Source organism: Lactuca saligna, chromosome 6 (assembly GCF_052625555.1).
Source record: "Lactuca saligna cultivar CGN05327 chromosome 6, ASM5262555v1, whole genome shotgun sequence".
In the NCBI taxonomy this organism is placed as follows: domain Eukaryota; kingdom Viridiplantae; phylum Streptophyta; class Magnoliopsida; order Asterales; family Asteraceae; genus Lactuca; species Lactuca saligna.
In genome coordinates, this window is record NC_136422.1 from 143,279,933 (window position 1) to 143,304,305 (window position 24,373).

The 24,373-nt window shown below is 38.0% G+C and overlaps 1 protein-coding gene and 2 non-coding genes across 4 annotated transcripts; 1 reads left to right on the plus strand and 2 right to left on the minus strand.

Annotated features, from left to right (window-relative positions):
• Nucleotides 1–1,384: 1,384 nt before the first annotated feature.
• Nucleotides 1,385–1,491, minus strand: LOC145003577 (small nucleolar RNA R71). Its single transcript, XR_013662032.1, has one exon. It is a non-coding gene; the product is annotated as a small nucleolar RNA R71 (small nucleolar RNA).
• Nucleotides 1,492–10,272: 8,781 nt separating this feature from the next.
• LOC145003621 (small nucleolar RNA R71) lies at nt 10,273–10,379 on the minus strand. Its single transcript, XR_013662074.1, has one exon. It is a non-coding gene; the product is annotated as a small nucleolar RNA R71 (small nucleolar RNA).
• Nucleotides 10,380–21,865: 11,486 nt separating this feature from the next.
• Nucleotides 21,866–22,943, plus strand: LOC145001694 (uncharacterized). 2 transcript variants are annotated; one of them, XR_013661687.1, is made up of 3 exons: nt 21,866–22,353; nt 22,492–22,727; nt 22,779–22,943. XR_013661687.1 is itself a non-coding variant. In XM_078961040.1 (2 exons), the coding sequence occupies exons 1-2, from the start codon at nt 21,928–21,930 to the stop codon at nt 22,675–22,677; spliced, it is 612 nt and encodes a 203-aa protein (XP_078817166.1). In that variant the 5' UTR covers nt 21,866–21,927; the 3' UTR covers nt 22,678–22,749. The 2 variants fall into 2 exon arrangements, 1 of the variants encoding a protein (XP_078817166.1); XM_078961040.1 differs by lacking the exon at nt 22,779–22,943 and having other exon boundaries at nt 22,492–22,749.
• Nucleotides 22,944–24,373: the final 1,430 nt, after the last annotated feature.

The following is a 24,373-nucleotide window of genomic DNA, read 5'->3' on the forward strand; positions in this document are numbered from 1 at the left end:
TTGTGACCATAATTGCGTTTATACAACAAATCTTACATAGCATATCTACATTCATAATTAGTTCTGTGTTTAATTATGTGTGAACATACATGGTTTAACATGAATTAGTTACTTATTGGTAAGATAGAACTAAATTACTAATATAACTAAAACCCAACTTAATAACCCATAATCATTAGCTAGCCATAAGGAAGAAGTGGATTCAACTAAGCAAGAGTGTATTTTTATTTAATTAAGTTCATCTGATCTTGCAAAACCAGATAAAACCCTTTATTAAATTTGTTAATAAATTAGGTTAATTTAATAGTAAGTAGATTAATTAGTAACACCGTTCCCTGTGATCGACACCCGACTTACCTAAACTATACTGTAATCTGACTAGGTACACTGCCTATAAGTGCATAGTTAGTCTTAGTTTGTTAGGTTATAAATATTAAAATTAGTGGGTGCTTTTGTGCACATCAAGTTTTTGGCGCCGTTGCCGGGGAACGGTGCAGATTATTAGTTTATTTAGTTGCATTAGATTAATCGTTTTTTTTAGGAATAAAATCTGCAGAAATCTTAATTGGTTATTTATTTTGCTAGCTTATCTTAGTTTAATTTTTGTTCTGTTTGTCACAGAGTTCACGACGTGAGATTCAGTATACTCACGACGTGAAATCTGAGAGTTCATTTTTAGTTTTTCTTATTTTAGTCCAGTTTTACGTTTTAGTTTAGCAAGTTGCAGGAGTTAATGACCAGAGGCTCAAACACACCATTGGTGCCACCACTAGAAGGTCCCGAGTCTGCAATTCACAAGAAAAAGACGCCCTTGCAAGAATTGAAGTCAGCCTTCTCTATGAAGTCGGGAAAGAAGACAGGAGAGTCAAGTTCATCAACGAAGCACGAGAGCAATCTTGAGCATTTGGATCATACACCCGTGCAAACCGAGTACGAAAGTGACACCGAGCCAGAATTTGAAGAACACACGAGTGAACCCGAGAACGAGCCAAGGAACGAGATGGTAGATATTGAAGAAATGTCCATGGGAGCTTACAAGAAGCGGATCCGAGAAGATGTGGGTCCCGGATTAGTCCAACCCGCAATACCTGCCAATGCCACATTCAAGCTGAAGGGACACATATTGACTGCGCTGAAGGACATCCCATTTTTCGGGAAAGACCATGAGGATGCTTTTAAGCATCTAGATGAAGTCAATGACATTGCAGATTACTTCAATGTCCCAAATGTCAACAGGAACACAGTCTTGCTTAGGATGCTGCCCGTCACTTTCAAAGGAGCTGCTAAGGAGTGGTTAAAAGCACTCCCACCAGGTACAATCACCACTTGGGCTCAAATGCGTGAGCAATTCCTAGACCAGTTTTGCCCACCATCCAAGATAGCTAAACTCAAGAAGGCAATAGCCAACTTTGAGCAACAGCCGGGGGAGTCACTATACGAAGCATGGGAGCGGTACAAGGGCTTACTCAGAAACTGCCCGCAACATGACCTAAATGTGCAGCAAGAGATGTCAATCTTTTATGATGGGGTCAATGTGATGACAAGATAACTCCTTGATTCTCAAGGACCGTTGACAAGCAAAAATCCAAGGGAGGTCAAGGAGCTAATTGAAGAATTCGCGAAACACTCCCGCGAATACCATAACCCGAGGCAGGATGGAAGCAAAGGCGGTGGAGGAGCCCAAACTGAAGAAATTGCAGCTGTCATGGCCATGCTGAATAACATGGATCGCAGGATAACACAAATGGACTAGTCGATACACGCCATAAGAGTGGGGTGCGAACGATGCAATGGTCCACACTTGACCAAGGACTGCAACGTGGATGAGTTTGGGAACAGAAAAGCTCAAGTGTGCTACTCTAATGGGGATAAGTTTGAAGAGGATTGGAGGAAACCGAAGAAGGAGTGGCTGCCATATGAAGAATATAAGAAGCAAAAAGAAGAGAAGTATAGGCAGACAGGTCGAGGCCTCTATCAAAAGGAGCAGCCACCAGTCGAGAAGAAACCCGACCTAGAGACCATTTTAATGAAATTTATGGAAGCATCGGAAAAGCGACACGAGGCCACGGATTACTCTATCATGGAACAACAAACATTGATAAAGAACCAACAAGCCTCCATCCATAACCTTGAAGTACAATTTGGTCAACTAGCAACTTTAGTTCATGAAAAATTGTCCCCGAAGAGTCCCGAAGTACAAGCCCAATCTCACGTAATGGCCATCAATACTGAAGAAGATACAATATCTGAGTTCCTGGAGGCGTTGGAAGAAGAACCGCAACAGCCCAAGAAATTAAGGATCGACAATGGATAAAGTGCTGAACCCGGCGATCCACGACGTGACACTCCTCTCGCCACGACGTGGCGCAAGTCTGAGCAAAAACCCTTTGCGCCTATTCCAGCTTATCATCCACCTATGCCATTTCCCACCCGCGCAGCACTTAGTCGATTGGAGAAGGAACATTTAGAGTTTGTGAAGCATGTGAAAGGGATTCCAATTAATACTCCCTTTGTTGAATCCTTATCCAAAGCTTCCGAAAACCAGAAATTACTGCAAGACTTGATAGATACGCGAAGGCAATTAAAGAAGCAGTCTACAGTGATTCTGAGTGAACAAACTTCAAAAGTTGTGTTGGGAGAAACACCAGAAAAGATGGGGGATCCTGGACGCCTCACTCTTCCATGCGAGTTTGGGAATAAAATGAAGGTTAATGCTTTAGCCGATTCTAGGGCTAGCATTAATCTAATGCTTTTTTCATTTTATCAAAAATTGGAGATTCAGAAGATGAAGGCTACAAAAATGAAGATTCACATGGCAAACCGTTCGGTGACACAACCCCGAGGCATAGTGGAGGATATTTTGGTGAGAATTGGAAAATTTATTTTTCCAATAGACTTTGTAGTCTTGGACATGAAAGAAGATCCAGATGTTCCGATAATCCTAGGTCGGCCATTGCTCAACACTGCTGGTGTCCTTGTTGATATCCGCGAGTCGAAGCTAACTTTGAGGGTTGGAGATGAACAAGAAGTCTTTGGGATAAAGCATGACTTTCAAGAAAATAAAGAAGAGGTGTTCACAATTAATGAAGAGAATGAACTAGAAGAACTGGAAAAGCTTATGGAAGAAGAGATAAAAGTAGTTCATCAAGTCAAAATGACAAAACCAAAGGCATCTGTTCCATATTGGATTGAAGTCATAGCCTACAAGAGCCCTCCTTCTTGGGTAAGCAAAGAGGATGAGGAAATAACAAGTGATGAAGAGGAGGTCACTTCAAGAGTAACAAGGCCGGTGGTGAAAGCAGAAGATAATGACATAAAGTACAAGGAGGAAACCAAGGGCACAAAACGCAAGCTTGAAGAAAAGGGAAAAGCTAAAAAGGAGAATTCAAAGAAGGCGTATAAAAGGAGAGTTCAAGCTTACAAAAGGCGGTTCAAGGAACAAAAGATCTTGGTGGAGGACTCTTCCGAAGATTCAACGTAGAAGGAACGGAGTCCAGCTCAAGACTCCAAGAAAAAGAAGCGCTTCTCAGGAGGCAACCCGAGTTTGGTTTGCATTTTCTTTTTAAAATTTTCCTTTCTTTCTTTTCTTTTTAAATAGGAAAGACATCGATTCATCATCTAAAAAAAACCGGTAACTAGTAGAAAATTAGCTGTAGGGAACTTTAAATAATGATTGATATGCAAAATAATTAATTAATATGATAAACATTATTGAGACTTTTGCATCTGGCAGTCTCCACGACGTGGGAATAGCCCAGCCACGTCGTGGGAAAAAGGGAATGCGCGACTGAGAAAAAAACAATTTAAGGTCCACGACGTGGGCATAGCCCGCCACGTTGTGGCCTTTAAAAATCAGGGGGGACCAATTGCTTAAAACCCTTTGACCGATAATTAAAATTCCCACTTGTGAGGCTGCCGCACGAACGGAAACATTGTAACCCCACAGCTAATTTCGTATTCTACTTCTAATTTCCTTGCAAGATCTTGCCAATTAAGCTATTTGGTACGTGTTTTCCTCATTATTTTGTAGTAATTCTTCCAATTTCAAGTTTTCATGGTTAGGGTTTATATGATTCACGAAATTGGTTGAATCTAATGGTTGATTTTAGATTAAGTATACCTTTAATGGTCATAGGAACAAACCCCAACCATTGATTTTAGTAGAAATCGCATGCCATTAGATCGAGCCATACTCTGTGAACGACGCGACCCACGACGTGGCGCAACCTGGCCACGTCGTGACTCCTGTCAATTTATTTAAACTGTTTAATGTGTTGGTTGTTTGCTGTTTTGGTTTGTTTTGATTGCAGAAATGGGACCACGACGAGCTGTTCCGCAGGAAGAAAACCCGATAGATGTCGCAAGCATACATCCTTTATACCAGTTTCCTCAAAACATTCCCCGACCGTTGCTAACAACCTACGAAAATCGGCTTGGATGGTTATACAATAGGGAGTTTGCAATAGCCCCGATTATTGATTGGGGATGGCTAGGTGGAGTGGGCATGGTAGCGGAGCTGGGACGTTATTGGTCAAAGACTTATGTTGGAGATCAATTTTCGTTTACTTGTCACGGGTGGAGGAATTTATTCACCATTCAAGAACCCGTGTACCGGGAATTATCGGTAGAATTTTTCTCTACCGTATGTTTCGAAGAACGCACCCTTGATGCCACCTACAATAGAGCACTTGTTTTTCATTTGGGTGGTGTATATCGTGAGTGTAGCCTTTGGGAATTTTCTTGGTGTATGGGGCTCTATACGGAAGTGGAGACGCAATCTCCGTTTTTATCCCTTTCTTGCTTGGATGTGTGCGGAATTTTGCTCCGGGTACCTTGGATGTGCAGTTTTGGCGGGGCATTTCTAACCATGATTACAACACTCGTGACTCGAGTGAGTCACAAATTCGGAATCCTGTTTTCCGATTTTTGCACCGCCTCATCATGTTTTCAATCAATCACAAGCATCATGGTGACAAGGTCCCCATCCAGAATCTATTTTATTTATGGACTCTTATTACCCTGGGGGTTTGCTGTGATTTGCCTTATATGTTGGCAAGGTTTATGGGGAAGAAAACGGCCAATTCTAGGCCTGGGAGCCCGATTACTGGGGGGCATTTGGTTACTCGCCTGGCTAGGTCATATCAGATTCTGACCCATGACTTTGTGAGGAATCTTACTCGATTCTCGGATACCGACTTGACCATTCAAGTCTTGGGTGTGATGCAAGCAATGGTGAATATCGGGGGTCGTTTTATGATACCACCAATAGATGGTGAGGAAGAGGAGGGGCAGCCGAGACAGCAACCACCAGTTAGGCCGAGGCATCGAAATGTGCGGGCTAGAGGTGAGGTCGAGCGAGAGCGTGCTGCTTCGCATTATGTGCAGGGAGTGCCCACCGACCCTTTTCAGAGTCGGGTGGGAACATATTTGGATAATCTACGGGGTCATGCCATTTACCATACCCAGCTTACCGAGGGTATTTATTCACATTTGGGTGTGACCCGACCACCTGCTATGCCACCGCAGTATCCCTATTTTTCGACATGGGAGGAGCTATGGCGTCCGCAAAATGATGAGGCAGGGCCAAGTGGAGCACAAGATCAAGATGATGATTGATTTTTTTATTTTATTTATTTATTTTTTTTTGAGTAGTTTTTTTTAGTTTGACTTTGGTGTGTGATGTAAAACCTTATTAAAACTATGATGTTACTTTTTGTTTCTTTTGGGTTGTTCTAACTTTTCAGATTAGCGTTGGAATTCTAAGGAGCATAGCAGGTTATCTTTCGAGTCGTGTTTGTCTAGTCAAGCAAGCTTAGAGTCGTGAGTCCGAACCCACAATTCAAGATAAGTGTGGGGTATATTAGGAGAGAGGTTCTAGTTGGGAAATATATTTGCATCGAAGTGTCGGACATCAGTTAGCTATTGGTCAAAGCTGCTAGAGTAAATAAAGCAAATAAGTCATTTTCTAGCTCAGTTCCACAACGTGGATTCCTTATGCCACGTCATGGCATGCTTGCAGTTTGTAGTAGTTCAGCATTTTGGTGTTCGCAGTTTCCACCCGTATCACGACGTGTCCAGATATATGCCACGACGTGATCCAGTTTATCATTGCCATGTTTTTCCTTACAAATGCCCACTTTGACAAATTCAAGTTCGAGTCCTGTTCGTGGTTTATTCACATATTCAACCAATTCTACATCGAGTTTCTATTTTTGGAAGTCCAATTCCGCATTTTCCACACTTTTCGAGATGCTCACGCCGCTATTCCAGGGGAGTCTGTTCCTTTTTCTCCCTTTTCTTTAATTTTGATTTGTTTTTATACATACAATGAGGGCATTGTATGAAATAAGTGTGGGGTAGAGGTAGAAAAAGTAAATTGCTAGGAAATTTTGAAAATTCAAATTTTTATTAATTGAATCTAGTAATAATAATTTGAGCTATAATTGCTAGTATTATGCGGGATGATCTGATGAAAGTTCAAATGTTTAGTTGAGCCAATATACGTTATAGTGCATTTGTGGCTTCCCTTATTTTAGTGAAATCATGGAACAAAAACATAACCCGGCTCGGTTTGAAGGATGCAATATGTTTAGCAGCCTAAACCTGAAATGTATCCAGGAAAATTATTATCATTAACCAATAAAGGTTGAGGTTGAGCGCCTCTGCTTAAGCATGTAGGTTTTAAGTGAAAAAAGAGAGGTACATGTAAAAAAAAAAAAGAGAGAGAATTACGAAAAAGTTTGAAGAATTTTGGAGCAAATGAAGTGAAGATCAAAAGATCAAAATTCCAAGAAATTCAAAAAGTTGAAGATACCAAGAAATCAAATCAAACAAGGTGGTGAATTCAAAGAAATCAAAGATCAAATTATCAAGAAAGTGAAGAATTCCTAAAAAGCTCCATAGTGGTATCGGGAAAAAATTGTAATTCTAGTTTATGTATGCTTAGGTTGCTCAACTAAAAATACCTTGAGGTTAGGAGGTTTTCTGCGGATGGATTCGGAGGGTTGCATAAAATGAGCATTGTTCGGAAAAAGTGGGCGAGTGTTTATGAAGATTGTTAGTATTTAAAGTATGGGGGGGTACTTTAGGAGAATTTTACACACAAATGCATGCGTTGAGGTTTTGGCATAATGGCGGAACTAGAGTCGGATTGTTCTGTGTAGTGTTAGTAATTAAGAATTAAGTTTAAATTTGCTTGAGGGCAAGCAAAGCCTAAGTGTGGGGTATTTTGATATTGCCATATCTATACTTATTTTTAGGCAGTATTTAAGTACCTTTTTATTAATAAATTGATAATATGTTCAGAATAGTGATATTTATGAGTTTAAATTGTTATTTTCAGTCAATACAAAGGATTTTCGAAGAGAGGGAGCAGAGGTGACAAAATGGGGAACATGGGAGGCTTGGGAGACAAGAAAATAATAAATTTATAATAAGAGATTAATTCACGACATGGCGGTGAAGCCCACGACGTGGCACGGGTGTTCCAGAAGATAAAGATCGCGACGCGGAGGATTTCCTTGAAGGTTACGTTTTACTTGAAGCCCACGACGTGGCGCATATGGCCACGACGTGGCGCAGGATTTTGAGGATTATATAAGTCCTCCTATTATTACGAATAAGAAGACTTTTGGCAGAAGAAAAGGAGTTCCAGGAGACGTTTCAGAAGAGAAGAAAGGTTCTGGAAGAGAGATTTCAATACCAAAAGAAGTAAAGTTTTATATTTAGTTGATTATAAACATGTTTTTCATTAGTTTTAGCTGTGTTAGTTTAATTACTATGATGAGCAGCTAAATCTAGCTACTTTTGCTTAGCTAGATGAAGCTTTGAACTTATGAATAGTTATATGTTTATGGATTAATTTGAGTTGGTAAGAATTGTTTGTGTTTGATTTGTATAACCTAGCATGTTATTATTTGTTTATCTAATTGCTAGATTGCATGTTCTGTGTAGCTTAGTGACTATGAAACTGCATGAACTTGTTTACCTAATAATTTAGTGAACATTAAATTGTTAGAGCTAGGATTGACCAATCTTAGTTAATAATTAGACTGAATAAATCTTAGCTGTGCTAGAGAACGTGAATTGTGACCATAATTGCGTTTATACAACAAATCTTACATAGCATATCTACATTCATAATTAGTTTTGTGTTTAATTATGTGTGAACATACATGGTTTAACATGAATTAGTTACTTATTGGTAAGATAGAACTAAATTACTAATATAACTAAAACCCAACTTAATAACCCATAATCATTAGCTAGCCATAAGGAAGAAGTGGATTCAACTAAGCAAGAGTGTATTTTTATTTAATTAAGTTCATCTGATCTTGCAAAACCAGATAAAACCCTTTATTAAATTTGTTAATAAATTAGGTTAATTTAATAGTAAGTAGATTAATTAGTAACACCGTTCCCTGTGATCGACACCCGACTTACCTAAACTATACTGTAATCTGACTAGGTACACTGCCTATAAGTGCATAGTTAGTCTTAGTTTGTTAGGTTATAAATATTAAAATTAGTGGGTGCTTTTGTGCACATCAAGTTTTTGGCGCCGTTGCCGGGGAACGGTGCAGATTATTAGTTTATTTAGTTGCATTAGATTAATCGTTTTTTTTAGGAATAAAATCTGCAGAAATCTTAATTGGTTATTTATTTTGCTAGCTTATCTTAGTTTAATTTTTGTTCTGTTTGTCACAGAGTTCACGACGTGAGATTCAGTATACTCACGACGTGAAATCTGAGAGTTCATTTTTATCGGAGCCGTCGAGAACTCCGGGGCTTCCCGAGCCGAAAAACTCTTTTTCTCGGAGCCGTCGAGAACTCCGGGGCTTCCGCCTCGTGCTAGGGAGGTTCCCTAGGCTTTTCGGGGCTAGAGAGAGGTTCTAGAGAGAGAGAGAGAGAATAAAGAGAAGAAAGAATGGGAAATGTGTGAAGAAAATGAGGGTGAGAGAGGTTCTATTTATAAGGTGAAAATGGATGAACTTGGTGCCATATGTCACCATCTAGTGGCAAGACTTAGGGAGAAAGCAATGGTCAAGATTGTGCCACATCACCAATTTTCTCACAACACACTTTCGATTTCTAAAAACTGTACCTTTCACATATGAACTACGTTCACGCGTAGGTAAAAATAATATCTATAACTTTCATTTTGACTCCGTCGGCTAATTCTCGACCGATCTTAAATTTAACAGTACGATTAGATAATACTGTTAAATGTCCGTGCAAAATTCATAACTTCTACATACGGACTCTGTTTTCATCTGTATTTTTACCGTTGAGTTCCTATTAATGAGATATTCAATTATCATTTAGGTCGTGTAGGCCAAAAACCGCTCGATCTAAAATTGGAGTTTCGGGCCATGCACTGCTATCTCAAATGTTAAAAAATTCATAACTTCCTCATACGAAGTCAGATTTGGGCGTTCTTTTTATAGACGCTCTCATTTTAACATATTCTACGACTTTTGTTTAGATTACTAAGGCTAAAAATTTCTCTATCGTAAATTCACTATTTACGTCTCCCGGTGCCGTGTCGGTTTTGCCGAAAAACTTCGACGGGTCATAACTTCTTCGTTATAACTCGGATTTCGGTGTTCTTTATATATATTGAACCCTTATAACATATAATAAAACTTCATTAAGGTTAATCCTTTTAAATAACCTTCCATGAAAAACTCATTTTTGATGCTTATTGTCTCTAAATTGACTAGCCCGGATCTGCGGGCGTTACATGGAAGGAAAGAACGTGAGTGAGTCTAGTATTCAAAGGAAGGAAGATAGAAAATTAGAAAGCTTTAAACAAAATCCAAATAAAAAAGAAACCGAATATGATATAGAACCCGAGTTTGAAGAAAGTGATTTCGAGGATGAGCTAAAGAATGAGATGGCAGACATTGCTGATATGTCCATGAAGGTATACAAGAAGTGGATAAGAGACGATGTTGGTCCTGGTTTAGTACATCCTACAATTCTTGCCACCGCAACATTCGAGTTAAAAGGACATATTCTACTGCACTTAAGGATGTACCATTTTCTGGGAAGGATCACGAGGATGCTTATAAGCATTTAGATGAGGTCAATGACATTGTAGATTATTTCAATGTCCCGAATGTTCCAAGAGAGACTGTGTTGTTAAGGATGCTTACTTTTAAGGGAGCTGCAAGAGACTGGTTAAAAGCACTTCCACCCGGTGCAATTACTACTTGGGCACAGATGCGAAAGAAATTTTTGGAACAATTCTACCCACCTTCAAAATTAGCTAAATTCAAGAAGGCGATAGCCAACTTTGAGTAAAATCCGGGTGAATCACTTTATGAGTCATGAGAGCGTTATAAATGGTTACTAAGAAATTGCCCTCAAAATGATCTTAACATACACCAAGAAGTGTCTATATTCTATGATGGGGTGAATGTCATGACAAGGCAACTCCTTGATTCTCAAGGACCACTTACTAAGAAAAATTTGGGTAAAGTAAAGGAGTTGGTTGAAGAGTTCTCAAAGCATTCACGTGAATACCATAATCCAAGACATGATGGAGCTAAAGGAATTGGGGGAGGAAATTATGAAGACATGACTACTGTACTAGCTATGCTTGACACTATGGATAGAAGAATAACCAAGATGGACCAATCAATTCATGCTATTAGAGTTGGTTGTGAAAGGTAAAATGGTCCACACTTAACAAAAGGTTGCCACTTGGATGAACATGGAAATAAAAAGGTGCAAGTTTGCTACTCAAGTGGGGACAAGTATGATGAAAATTGGAGGAAACCAAAAAAAGTAGTGGTTACCATATGATGAATACAAGAAGTTGAAAGAAGAGAAGTATAGGCAGATTAACCGAGGCTTCTACCAAAAAGAACAACCACCTCTCGAGAAAAAAGTTGATCTTGAATCTATGATGCAGTGATAAGGGAATATCAGAATATCATGAAGGAACAACAAGCCTTGCTAAGAAATCACCAAGCATCGATCCAAAATATTGAAGTCCAACTAGGTCAACTAACTACTCTTGTATAAGATAATTTATCTCCAAAAAGCCTCAATCACATGTCATGGTAATAGAAACGAAGAGGATACCATTTATGAGTTCCTTGAAGCACTAGAAGTCGATCCATCTCAGTCTGAACCAAAGCCAAAATGTCAAAATATCATCTCAAATATCATAGTAAAGTATCACATGCTATAAAAATTATGGTGTGTGCCATGCGATCATCCTAAGCCATTCCCTTTGCTAGTAGAAGTACCTGAAACCAAACTGAAACTTTAACATGAAGCTTAGTGAGCTTCCCCAAACTACTATATACCATACACATAACATATAACATAACTGTGGGACTACTCCCAGCTGCATCGGGATGAATCCGACATCGGCTTACCCGTCATCAGACTCCTTTCTGACATCGGGATCACCCCAGCATCATACCACGTTTAGCATCAGGCCCCGCCTAGCATCGGGCTTGGCCTGGTATACACACTCCATAACATATATCATAAACATATAACATACATCGGGCTTGCCCCAACATCAAACCGAAGCCCGGAACACATACCACATAACATATAAAATAACATACACAGGTTACCCCGACATCAGACCTAGGCCCGGAACACATAACACATAACATGCATGAATCACACAGACATCAAGCATACATAAATACTTCTCGGGACCGCCCCGACATCGGACCGAAGTTCAGAACATATAATCTACATCGGGCTAGCCCCGACATTGGACTGAAGCCCAGAACATACTAACATACATAAATGGACTGATATTGGTGCCTTCGACCCGTTCCTACTGAAGTAAGACTCACCTTTCAAGTTGAATGCTTATCTCGTGCGTGAGGAATCTCTGATGGCTGCTCCCACTACTCCCCGGCCAACTCTATACATTAATACTAAGTTAGAAAACTAAAAATCCATCTAAGGGTAAAATGACCATTTTACCCTTGGTCAAAGTCAACATTCTGAGTTGACCAACTTGCCAAGTTCTATAACTCAGAAATCCTGGAATCGCAACTTAACTCGTTGAGTCGTCCTCCAACTCGTCGAGTCCTATCGAGCTGCTCATAGTCGCGACTTGGCGAATCAACTCGTCGAGTCCCTCTACAGACTCGTCGAGTTCTACATAAATTGAAACGGGACAACACGAATCGACCCATCGAGTTCCCTCATGGACTCACGAATCGACCCATCGAGTTCCCTCATGGACTCGATGAGTCCTTCTGTCTGAATTGGCCATCTTAACAGATTAAGCCCTTATTTTCTAGATTCAAGGTCCATAGCTCATCTGTAACGCCCGCAGATCCGGGCTAGTCAATTTAAAGGCAATAGGGGTCAAAAACGACTTTTCGACAAAAAGATTATTTAGAATAAATAATCTTAACCAAGTTGTAGAATATTTCACAGGGTTTCCGTACATATAAAGAACGCCGAAATCCGAGTTATAACGAAGAAGTTATGACCCGTCGAAGTTTCGCATCAGAACCGGCACGGCGCCGGGAAGCGTAAATAGTAAATTTATGATAGAGAGAGATTTAGCCTTAGTGCTCTAAACAAAAGTCGTAGAATGTGTTAAACTAAGAACATCGATAAAAAGAACGCCCAAATCTGACTTCGTATGCAGAAGTTATGATTTTTCGAAGTTTCGGATTAGCGGTGTACAGCCCGAAATTCGAATTTTAGATCGATTGATTTTTAGCCGACACAACCTAAACAAGAATCGAAGATCTCGTTATTAGTAGCGTAACGATAAAAAGACAGACGAAAATGGACATCGGATAAAGAAGTTATGAGATTTTAACGGACCAATCCTGTCCCGGCCTGTTAAAAATATAACTTTAAAAATAAAGTCAAAATTAGCCGACGGAGTCTAAACGAAAGTTGTAGAGTACGTCTCCACCTACGCGTGGATATAAAGAACGTCAAAAACGGAGTTCGTATGAACGAGTTACAAATTATAATAGCATATTTACGTATTAAAATAAAGTATAAATCATGTATACGTACACACACATATATATATATATATATATATATATATATATATATATATATATATATCATTAGAAAGGTATCGACGATGCGGTCATTATAAGACTAATGTTGAGTTCTTTCGACATTAGTTTAGTACAAATATCATTAAATCCATTTAAAATAGTATTATAGAGGGGTGTTTAGTTGTTTATATAACTAAAAGGTCATTAAGTAATTATGGAGGGTAGTTTTTGAAAATTCAATTAGTATAAATAAGAGCCTTGGGCTCTCATATTTCTTGCACCATTCTCTTGATTCAAGAGTCTTTCTCTCCTTATCCCCCGAGCATTTCGGTCCCTCGTGATTCGACTTCTCTTTCTGTAGTTTTAGTATAGTAAGGTGAGCGCTGAAGCGCTGCACGAATCTTTCTTAGAAAGATTCAGCGACGAAGTTCTGCCCCTGCAGAGCCCGACTCCTAGCTAAAATCCCCTTGAAAGTAAGTTATGCTTACCCTATTTTAAATAAAGTTTATATTTAAAATTAGTATTGTTATTATAAATTTATAATAAATATTTGAGCTATTATTATGACTTATATAAGTGTCGTTATAATATCTTTTAACTACTCGCGGTATGGGGAATCTGGTTTAAACGGCCGCATAGGGTTGTTGGATTTCAGAAGTGCTATACGCCAAAATGGTCCTGCCCTCCGGTGTTTTATGTCTGACCCCTGTCTGTACATAGTAGTTGGAAAGTATTGTTTAAACGCTTATATAATAATAATAATAATAATAATAATAATAATAATAATAATAAGACTAATAATTAGTGACAGTAATATTAGACTAAAATCTAGTGGTGATAATATTAGGTTTCGAAGCGCTGTCCGAGTACCGAGTCACCACCTTCTCAGGTGAGTGCATAGTCCCTTTCATCTTACACATTGATATGAAGTATTTTATATAAACTACGTGCTATGTGTGCATATTATCTGAATACTTGCTGTCTATGTTGGATGAACGTTTTATACATGTTTTAAAGAATTTAAGCTGTACACGTATTTTATATATACGAATATGTTGGGTATGAGATGGGTAGATGAATGATGAGAGATAGAAGATGATACATTGGCAGCTATAGACTTAGTGCCTATGGGACAAACACCGGTAGCTATGGACTTAGTACCTGTTAAACGTTGGTAGCTATGGATTTAGTACCTGTTGGGAATTGGTAGCTATGGACTTAGTACCTATTGAACATTGGTAGTTATGGACTTAGTACCTATTAGATAAAGACTGGTAGCTATGGATTTAGTACCTGATGAATAGACCATAGCAGCTATGGAATTAGTGCTTTATGAACGAACATTGGCAGCTAAGGATTTAGTGTCAGTCCTATAACCTTGGAGGTAAGGGACTTCGGAATAAACGAATGTAGGATAGATGACTCTTAGGTTAAATCCTTAAAGAGTAAAGAAGATAATGGGGATGGGTAATTGGGTTGATTGTTTGATTGAACATAGTAATTATATTATTGTGGGTTGAAAACCATATGTACTCACCAGGTTTCCCAACCTGACCCACTCAGTTTATGTATATCACAGGTGACGAAGTGAAGTGACATTACACTGAGAGATTTAAAAGAGATGTAGATCACTAGTGTAAATCATTGTAAGTTCTGTTTATGCTTATGTTTCGGTATTAACGATGACATCCCAAACATTTTAAAATGAAATAAATACGTTTCTTCGAAAATATTTTAATAACGTATTTACCATGTTTTTCTGGGAACAAATTCCGCAACCTTTTTATAAAATGAAGTACTCTGATTTTTATAAAGCATAAACAAAAAAATCGGTCTTTTCTGGCCGTGATTTTGGGGATGTCACAGTTGGTATCAGAGCATTAGTTTAAGAGAACTAGGAATATGGATTTATTTCTAGACTTAAACTTAGAATGCTAAGCGATGATTGTGAGGTGTGAGCACTAGCTTATTTTAGGAATAATGCCTAAATTGCTTTTATGTGCTAAATGCTTTGCGCATGATATGATTTGTTCGGATCTATGGTCTGTTGCCGACCGGATCTGGAAACCTTATGTGTTTAGGATTCTAAGCGTTTAACTACGATATTAGAACTAGCATATAAACGTTTCGGGGTGATAAGGATGATTTAAGACGTCAATCCTAAATTAAGATCTAGATTCACCTTATTCGGTGTAGAGATCAAAATGGCAAGAACCCGTAGCGGAAACGTAAATGCGAATGGGAACCGAAACCAACCCCCAGTGGTTCAGCAAATACCTGTTGTTGAAGAAGTTGCGCCTGAGCCAGTCACCATGGCTGGAGTTCAAGCCATGATTCGGGCTATGTTAGCTGAACAAAGGGAAGAAATGAGACAAATGTTGAACAGGGACGAACCTACCGTACATGTTGAACCGACGGAGCCAGTTCCCGAGCAATCTGAGGAAGGGAACTACAGCCGCCAAGTGAGTCAAGTAGGGACTCAAGGTGAGCAAAGGGATGGCCCAGAAGGGAGAAACAACAAGGATGGGCGGATGTACAAGAATTTCTTGGGTGCGAAACCACCAAGTCTCTCAGGAAGCCCTAAGCCGGTTGAGATTATGGATTGGATCTCTGAGATGGAGATGGTGTTTGAGAGCTACAGTTGTAACGAGAAACAGAAGACTGTCTTCGCAGTAAGACAGCTGAAAACTGGAGTCTTGAGCTGGTGGAAGCTATTGGCAGATACGATGCCACGAGGAGAAGCCTTAAGGATGTCGTGGGAAGAGTTTTTGGAACAGTTGAAAATTCAATACTGCTCGGAGATAGATCTGATAGACCTAAACAACGAGTTTCAAAACTTGAAGAAAGGAAAGATGAGTGTTGATGAGTATGCCACCGCATTCACCGAGAGGATGAAGCTATTCCCCTACTTGGTGCCTACTGAACTCTCCAAGATTGATAGGTTTGCTAACGGGCTGCCCACTGACTTTGGCCCAATGGTCAAAATGACAACTACCTTGAAAGCAGCTGTTAGGGTAGCTAAGAACGTAGAGGCCCAGATAAGAGAAAAGGGTCTAGAAAAAGATAAGGTAGGAGAGAAGCGGAAGTTTGAAGGATCTTCGAGGCCGAACAAGGAAAGCAAATTCTCAAAGCTTGGAGGAGCAAATGGAGGTGAAGCAAGATGGTGTGATAGATGCAAGAAGAAGCATGGTGGAAAGTGCAACGAAGAAGTGACTTGTTACAAGTGTGGGAGGACTGGTCACTATTCCAAAGACTGCACGCATAATGACAAAGTATGCTATGGATGTGGAGGCAAGGGGCACATGTCCAGAGACTGCCCAAGGAAAAATAAAGCAGCAAGTCCAGAAACGCCACCAAGGCCAAGGGCATTTCACATGATCCTCGACGAAGCAGAGAACCATGCGAGGAATCAAGAATGAGGACTTCTTACCCGAGGATCGGATTATGCAGTAGTCATAGTTTCGTATGATGTAGCCTAGTAGAGGCATAGTCTAGGGTGAACTTGAACACCTATGTAATCGTTTCAAGAAATGATATAAAACCTTCGTTTTGTTATCTGATGTGTTGAATGATTGTATGAATTGCTGCATGGTGACTTGGGAAACTGCGAGACAATACTTGGGACGAGTATGAGTAGGTGTGAATGGTAGTAGAGGCCTATACTACCGGAAGCACAGGACTCACACTTGGATCGGGGAAAGTCACAAGGTTACCAAGAAGCTAGTAATTGATTTCATTTTTTTCAAGTATGTCATTACCATCGTTTCGATAATGACTAAAAAGATTGTTGATTTCCGATCCTAGTGGTCATACCAAATTGAGTCCGACTACGATGAGTATGTTGCGTGGTTCAGGGAACCAAGTTCAATGTAGCGTCCGACTTAAACCAAACAATTGAAATCAAAGCGATCAATAGAAGTATCGCGTTCGTTGTTAAAGAAGTTGGTAGCCAGAAACGCTACATGTTAAAGTGTGATTATATCACATTAGAACATGAAGGAAGGCATAGTCTATTTTAGAATTTAACTCTAAGAGACCTAAGTCTAAACGTGCATCACATGATGATAGGTCATAATTTAAAGTCTAGCCTGAGGTAGAGAGCAGGTGCACGATCGAGTACTGCTTACAGTCAATGAGTCTAAGAGATAGACTTGAAGGAATATAGAAGTTATAATTATTACCTAGGATGAAGAGATGACGTATGGAGTCATTATACGAGCCCTTTTTCGTTGATGATTCCGGGACGTAATCATCCTAAGGGGGAGATAATTGTAACGCCCGCAGATCCGGGCTAGTCAATTTAAAGGCAATAGGGGTCAAAAACGACTTTTCTACAAAAAGATTATTTAGAATAAATAATCTTAACCAAGTTGTAGAATATGTCACAGGGTTTCCGTACATATAAAGAACGCCGAAATCCGAGTTATAACGAAGAAGTTATGACCCGTCGAAGTTTCGCGTCGGAACCGGCACGGCGCCGGGAAGCGTAAATAGTAAATTTATGATAGAGAGAGATTTAGCCTTAGCGCTCTAAACGAAAGTCGTAGAATGTGTTAAACTAAGAACATCGATAAAAAGAACGCCCAAATCTGACTTCGTATGCAGAAGTTATGATTTTTCGAAGTTTCGGATTAGCGGTGTACAACCCGAAATTCGAATTTTAGATCGATTGATTTTTAGCCGACACAACCTAAACAAGAATCGAAGATCTCGTTATTAGTAGCGTAACGATAAAAAGACAGACGAAAATGGACATCGGATAAAGAAGTTATAAGATTTTAACGGACCAATCCTGTCCCGGCCTGTTAAAAATATAACTTTAAAAATAAAGTCAAAATTAGCCGACGGAGTCTAAACGAAAGTTGTAGAGTACGTCTCCACCTACGCGTGGATATAAAGAACGTCAAAAACGGAGTTCGTATGAACGAGTTACAAATTATAATAGCATATTTACGTATTAAAATAAAGTATAAATCATGTATACGTACACATATATATACATATGTATATATCATTAGAAAGGTATCGACGATGCGGTCATTATAAGACTAATGTTGAGTTCTTTCGACATTAGTTTAGTACAAAATAGTATTATAGAGGGTGTTTAGTTGTTTATATAACTAAAAGGTCATTAAGTAATTATGGAGGGTAGTTTTTGAAAATTCAATTAGTATAAATAAGAGCCTTGGGCTCTCATATTTCTTGCACCATTCTCTTGATTCAAGAGTCTTTCTCTCCTTATCCCCCGAGCATTTCGGTCCCTCGTGATTCGACTTCTCTTTCTGTAGTTTTAGTATAGTAAGGTGAGCGCTGAAGCGCTGCACGAATCTTTCTTAGAAAGATTCAGCGACGAAGTTCTGCCCCTGCAGAGCCCGACTCCTAGCTAAAATCCCCTTGAAAGTAAGTTATGCTTACCCTATTTTAAATAAAGTTTATATTTAAAATTAGTATTGTTATTATAAATTTATAATAAATATTTGAGCTATTATTATGACTTATATAAGTGTCGTTATAATATCTTTTAACTACTCGCGGTACGGGGAATCTGGTTTAAACGGCCGCATAGGGTTGTTGGATTTCAGAAGTGCTATACGCCAAAATGGTCCTGCCCTCCGGTGTTTTATGTCTGGCCCCTGTCTGTACATAGTAGTTGGAAAGTATTGTTTAAACGCTTATATAATAATAATAATAATAATAAGACTAATAATTAGTGACAGTAATATTAGACTAAAATCTAGTGGTGATAATATTAGGTTTCGAAGCGCTGTCCGAGTACCGAGTCACCACCTTCTCAGGTGAGTGCATAGTCCCTTTCATCTTACACATAGATATGAAGTATTTTATATAAACTATGTGCTATGTGTGCATATTATCTGAATACTTGCTGTCTATGCTGGATGAACGTTTTATACATGTTTTAAAGAATTTAAGTTGTATACGTATTTTATATATACGAATATGTTAGGTATGAGATGGGTAGATGAATGATGAGAGATAGAAGATGATACATTGGCAGCTATAGACTTAGTGCCTATGGGACAAACACCGGTAGCTATGGACTTAGTACCTGTTAAACGTTGGTAGCTATGGATTTAGTACCTGTTGGGAATTGGTAGCTATGGACTTAGTACCTGTTGAACATTGGTAGTTATGGACTTAGTACCTATTAGATAAAGACTGGTAGCTATGGATTTAGTACCTGATGAATAGACCATAGCAGCTATGGAATTAGTGCTTTATGAACGAACATTGGCAGCTAAGGATTTAGTGTCAGTCCTATAACCCTGGAGGTAAGGGACTTCGGAATAAACGAATGTAGGATAGATGACTCTTAGGTTAAATCCTTAAAGAGTAAAGAAGATAATGGGGATGGGTAATTGGGTTGATTGTTTGATTGAACATAGTAATTATATTATTGTGGGTTGAAAACCCTATGTACTCACCAGGTTTCCCAACCTGACCCACTCAGTTTATGTATATCACAGGCGACGAAGTGAAGTGACATTACACTGAGAGATTTAAAAGAGATGTAGATCACTAGTGTAAATCATTGTAAGTTCTGTTTATGCTTATGTTTCGGTATTAACGATGACATCCCAAACATTTTAAAATGAAATAAATACGTTTCTTCGAAAATATTTTAATAACGTATTTACCATGTTTTTCTGGGAACAAATTCCGCAACCTTTTTATAAAATGAAGTACTCTGATTTTTATAAAGCATAAACAAAAAAATCGGTCTTTTCTGGCCGTGATTTTGGGGATGTCACATCATCTGTTCACTGAAATGATTTTTCTAAGGGTAAAGTTTCCAACTTTACTCGTTGATAGCTCTTCTTGAAGGGTTTAGACAAAACCCTAATTCCTTTAGGACATAGATCTTGTCTAAAAAGCCTTAGCATCTCAAAACAAAACTTGCAAACCTAGATCTAGGGCCTAGGTACCAGTTAACCACGAAAAGTCTCAAGCTTGCTTCCATGCATGGCCTTTTTAAGCTCAAAAAGCCATTATAACGTCCTTAGCATTTGCATGGGGACTCTAAGGGCATAAAGTTTGCACCTTTATGTCCTCATAGCCCCTTGAGACACTAAATCTAAAAGAATACCCACCAGGGTTGATCCTTTCCCAAAAGCTATCAATATTGGACTAAAAACCCACATAAAAATGGAAATGAATAGATCTAAGAAAAGAATGATAAAGTTTGAGGCTTTATTACCAGAAACTGCAACTAAAGGGATGAAGCTTCTGGATCTACTCCTTCTCTCTTGATTCCTCTACCTTCCTTTTCTTTCACAAGCTTCAAAAGACACAAAGAACACTCAAAATGGCTTTCACACTCAAAGAACACTCTAGGGTTTTCGTGGATGAGGGGTTTGGACAAGGAGGCTGTAAATGAGGCCAATGGGTGGGGATTAGGATGTTTAAATAGGATACAAAAACCCCGAATTAGGGTTTCACCCTGTCCGGGCTACTCGCCGAGTCGATAACTTAAACCCCGCGCAAAGACTTCCCTCTACTCGACGAGTTAGGGCCACCAACTCGTCGAGTCCTTCTTTCAAAGTAAATAAATAATTAAATTAAATTCGTACCATGGAACCAGACGTTACCTGATCGATAGACATGAGCACTAAGTTTTTGTTCCGTATTAAGATTTGACGAAGGTGAAAGCAGAAGTTGAATGTGAACGCGGTTGTAGATCCTGTCGCATTAGCTAAAAAAGGAGACGGAGGAACAACAAACCGATGAAACTATATTAGCAATAACATCTGAATCGTACACTTATATATAAGCGTGATAGTTAGTAATACCATCATTTTTCTTGTGTTCTTCATGGGAATACTTTCCTATAGCCTATGGTCTTGATGTCTTTGTTTAGGAGGATGAATCCATAGCTTTTAGTGCTCTAGATTATAATAATGCATTTACGTCTGTAATTCCTAAATTTTAACCACAACTGGTATGTTACCTGAAAACCGGCTACAAGTGTAAAAATGAACAAATTAAACGAAACTTCGGGCTTTACAAATCCTAAAACACGTCCAAGGGTAAAACCGATATTTTTGTGAAAACTTAAGGGCTTTTATGTCATTTTCCCCTGTAAAAACTGTTGGAAACCTTTCCCGACGACATATCGTCGATATAGCCCTCCCTGTCTCGATAACATGCCGTAGGTATAGATTTATAATAATTTTTATTTTACCTTGAAAATCTTTCCCGACGATCCTTTATAGACGACAAGTCATCGGCATAGCTAGATAGATTTATACTGACAACATTTTTGACTTTTGCCTACGGAGCTGTACCGACGACTTTGTATGGTCGGCAAGTCGTCGGTATAGATTTTACCGACGACACGTCGTCGGCATAAGTGTTGAAAAAGTCGTCGATACAGGAGTCGTTCGTTGTAGTGAAAACTATACTTATTTAACTGTTTATATATGAACTTTTATCTTATTCAACTAAAAACTGAATTATTATTTTAAGAATACATACTTTTGCTAATAATTAATATTGAAACGCAAAGTTCAAGTAACTGGACAAATTAAGAAGAAAATGTTATAAAACTCGTTTTCGCCAAGCCGGCCAATTTAAAAATTCGATAATTGGATTTATACATGGTTCTTAATTATCTTCAAATAGAATATATCCCTTCAAAGTTTGTAGAGATGATATTGGAATTGCAAAAGTGTACATCAAAATGTCAATAGCGACATGCACTCATTCAAAACAATGCAAAATAGGAATCTATATTAGGACTTGACATAAATATAAAAAAGTGGGGTCGGGGATTCCAGGATAAAGGGAGCTCATGCGGGTTTATAAATAGATAGTCAGGGGTATAGTATAGGGCAACGCATAAACCAAACCAAACCAAATCAATCATATATATTCATACTAATCCTATATTTGATCAATGGCACCAGTGACAGTAGTGCGTGTGTTTGGGAAGCCAATCACTGATGGAAGTCGCGCCCAAAGGGCCCAAGCAGCTTTGAAGAACATGAACGCCGATGGAAAGTCCGACCAGGCGACGCAGTTTACAAATGAGTTAAAGAAGACGACACCAGCCACTGTAAGCACCACAATTGGCTGGGTTTACAATGCCACCGGTGATGAAGTGAAGTACGTGGGTGAAAAGAACTGGAGCGGATCTGTCGTTGAGAAGTTCCCTGTAAGTATCATGAACGGCCAGTGGGCTGTTTTTCAACATGTTGGCACCAAAGGCAAAGATCGCCAAGGATCAGTTGCTGCTGTTGTATACGGCATCGAGGATTTTGCTGATATGATGGTCGCTTGGAACAACCCTTGGAAAACTGCCACGGGAGGAAGTAACAACAGTGTAAGTTTATTATTATAATCATTTTAATTAATCACGTACGTACACTATATATATGCAGAAGCATGCATGCATGCATGCTTCATATTAATTAATTAATATTTTTTTATTTATTAGTTTGTATAAATTTGTACACCCTAGGCTTACTGTGAGATGAACGGCCCGGGATACTTTGGTGATTCATATGACTGGGATGCAGCTAAACAAAAGTTGCTCAACTCTAAGACTGAAACCACAACAACTATGAGTGGTTATGGAACAAAAGTGAGCATTAAAGCAGGTGGCAATGCTCCGATCTACACTGCCATTTTCTATATTGAACCTTGAAACCTCCAAATATAATAATAATAATAATAATAATAATAATAATAATAATAATAATAGTAAACGACTTGGCTGTTCTGCTATCAGCCACGTACGTACTTTGTTTTCTAGCTAGTTCTCCGTCGATCGAAAAGAGAATGAAAAATGTATGTGTGCTTTCTATGTACCGATAAGCCAAACTTATTAGTATCGAGTTTGTTGGCTTATATGATGTTTCCATAAATAAAAAAATATATCTTTCGTTGTCTTTGCTCTCACTCAAACTACATATAACTTAGCTGTACTGTGATGATATATAGAGAAATTAAATTAAATAACTTTTACATTTTCTTCCTACTCATCTCTACTCATCCTTTACATTTAATGAAATTAATTATGTTTTAATCAACTTTTCACCATTTAATATGTATAGAAAGATAGATATAAAAAAAAATTTAGAAGAATATTTTATTTCTCTTATATAATCTTGTACATGTTCAAGTAAGAAGACTAAAATATTGTCTCATGCATGCTCTCTCAATTCGGTATAGGATCGATTTTTGAGCATCATCGAATTTAATTTTTCAATTCAATTGATATATTCAGTTCACTATAAACGCTTTTGGGGACAACATTTTGGCATGCACTAGACAAATCATGAGTTATATATATATATATATATATATATATATATATATATATATATATATATATATATATATATATATATATATATATATATATATATATATATATATATATATATATATATGGGAAAAATGAATATACCTTAAGGGTATATAAGCTTAGGTACTCAAACTCATAATAATACGTCGTTTTGTTTGATATATTCATTATAATATTGTTAAACTTCAATCATTAACTTGATTTATATTCAATATTTTTAAATTTTCACTATCATCTTCCTCTTACATCACAACTTTTTGTCGAACACTTAGTAGGCTATATATATTATTGTTGAAAATGACAATTATGTAAGAGGAAGATAAATATGAAATTTATAAAAATCTTTGAAGTAATGCAAGTTAGAAGTTGAATTATAAGAACATTGGACAATTACAATATCTATATATGATACAAAACGATGTAGTATGGTGAGCTTGGGTACCTAAGTTTATATACCCTTAAGGGTATATCCACTTTTCCCTATATATATATATATATATATATATATATATATATATATATATATATATATATATATATATATATATATATATATATATATATATATATATATATATATATATAAGTTGAAATGTTTCTAACAACTACTGTATTGTGATTTTCTATGGACCAATGTATGAGAGAAATTATAGTAAAAGTCAATGTCACTAACATGATTATAGGAAATATTTATAGAAGTTATATATCAAAAAATAATAAAATAAATAAATAAATATGGGTGATTTAGTAATTTGATATAACTTCTATAAATATTTCCTATAATCATGTTAGTGACATTGACTTTTACCATAATTTCTCTCATATTTATCTACGGCCGTCCTTTTTCCCTCACCCCACTTGTGTTTGTATGTGTGTGTACGAGAGCACATGCATTCTTCATCATCGACAAACGCTCCTGCATCCCTCATCATCATCATCCCATGTTGTGATCTCCATTTTCAACACCTCCTTCCCAATCGCCGACCACCATTACCATCCAATACCACCACCAACCACTACTTTCTTCCACGAT

Excerpts from the sequence above, each read along its gene's own strand:
- LOC145001694 (XM_078961040.1), top strand. The coding sequence starts at position 21,928 with ATGGCACCAGTGACAGTAGTGCGTGTGTTTGGGAAGCCAATCACTGAT. Across the intron at positions 22,354-22,491 it reads CGGGAGGAAGTAACAACAGT|GCTTACTGTGAGATGAACGG; the intron begins GTAAGTTTATTA and ends TGTACACCCTAG.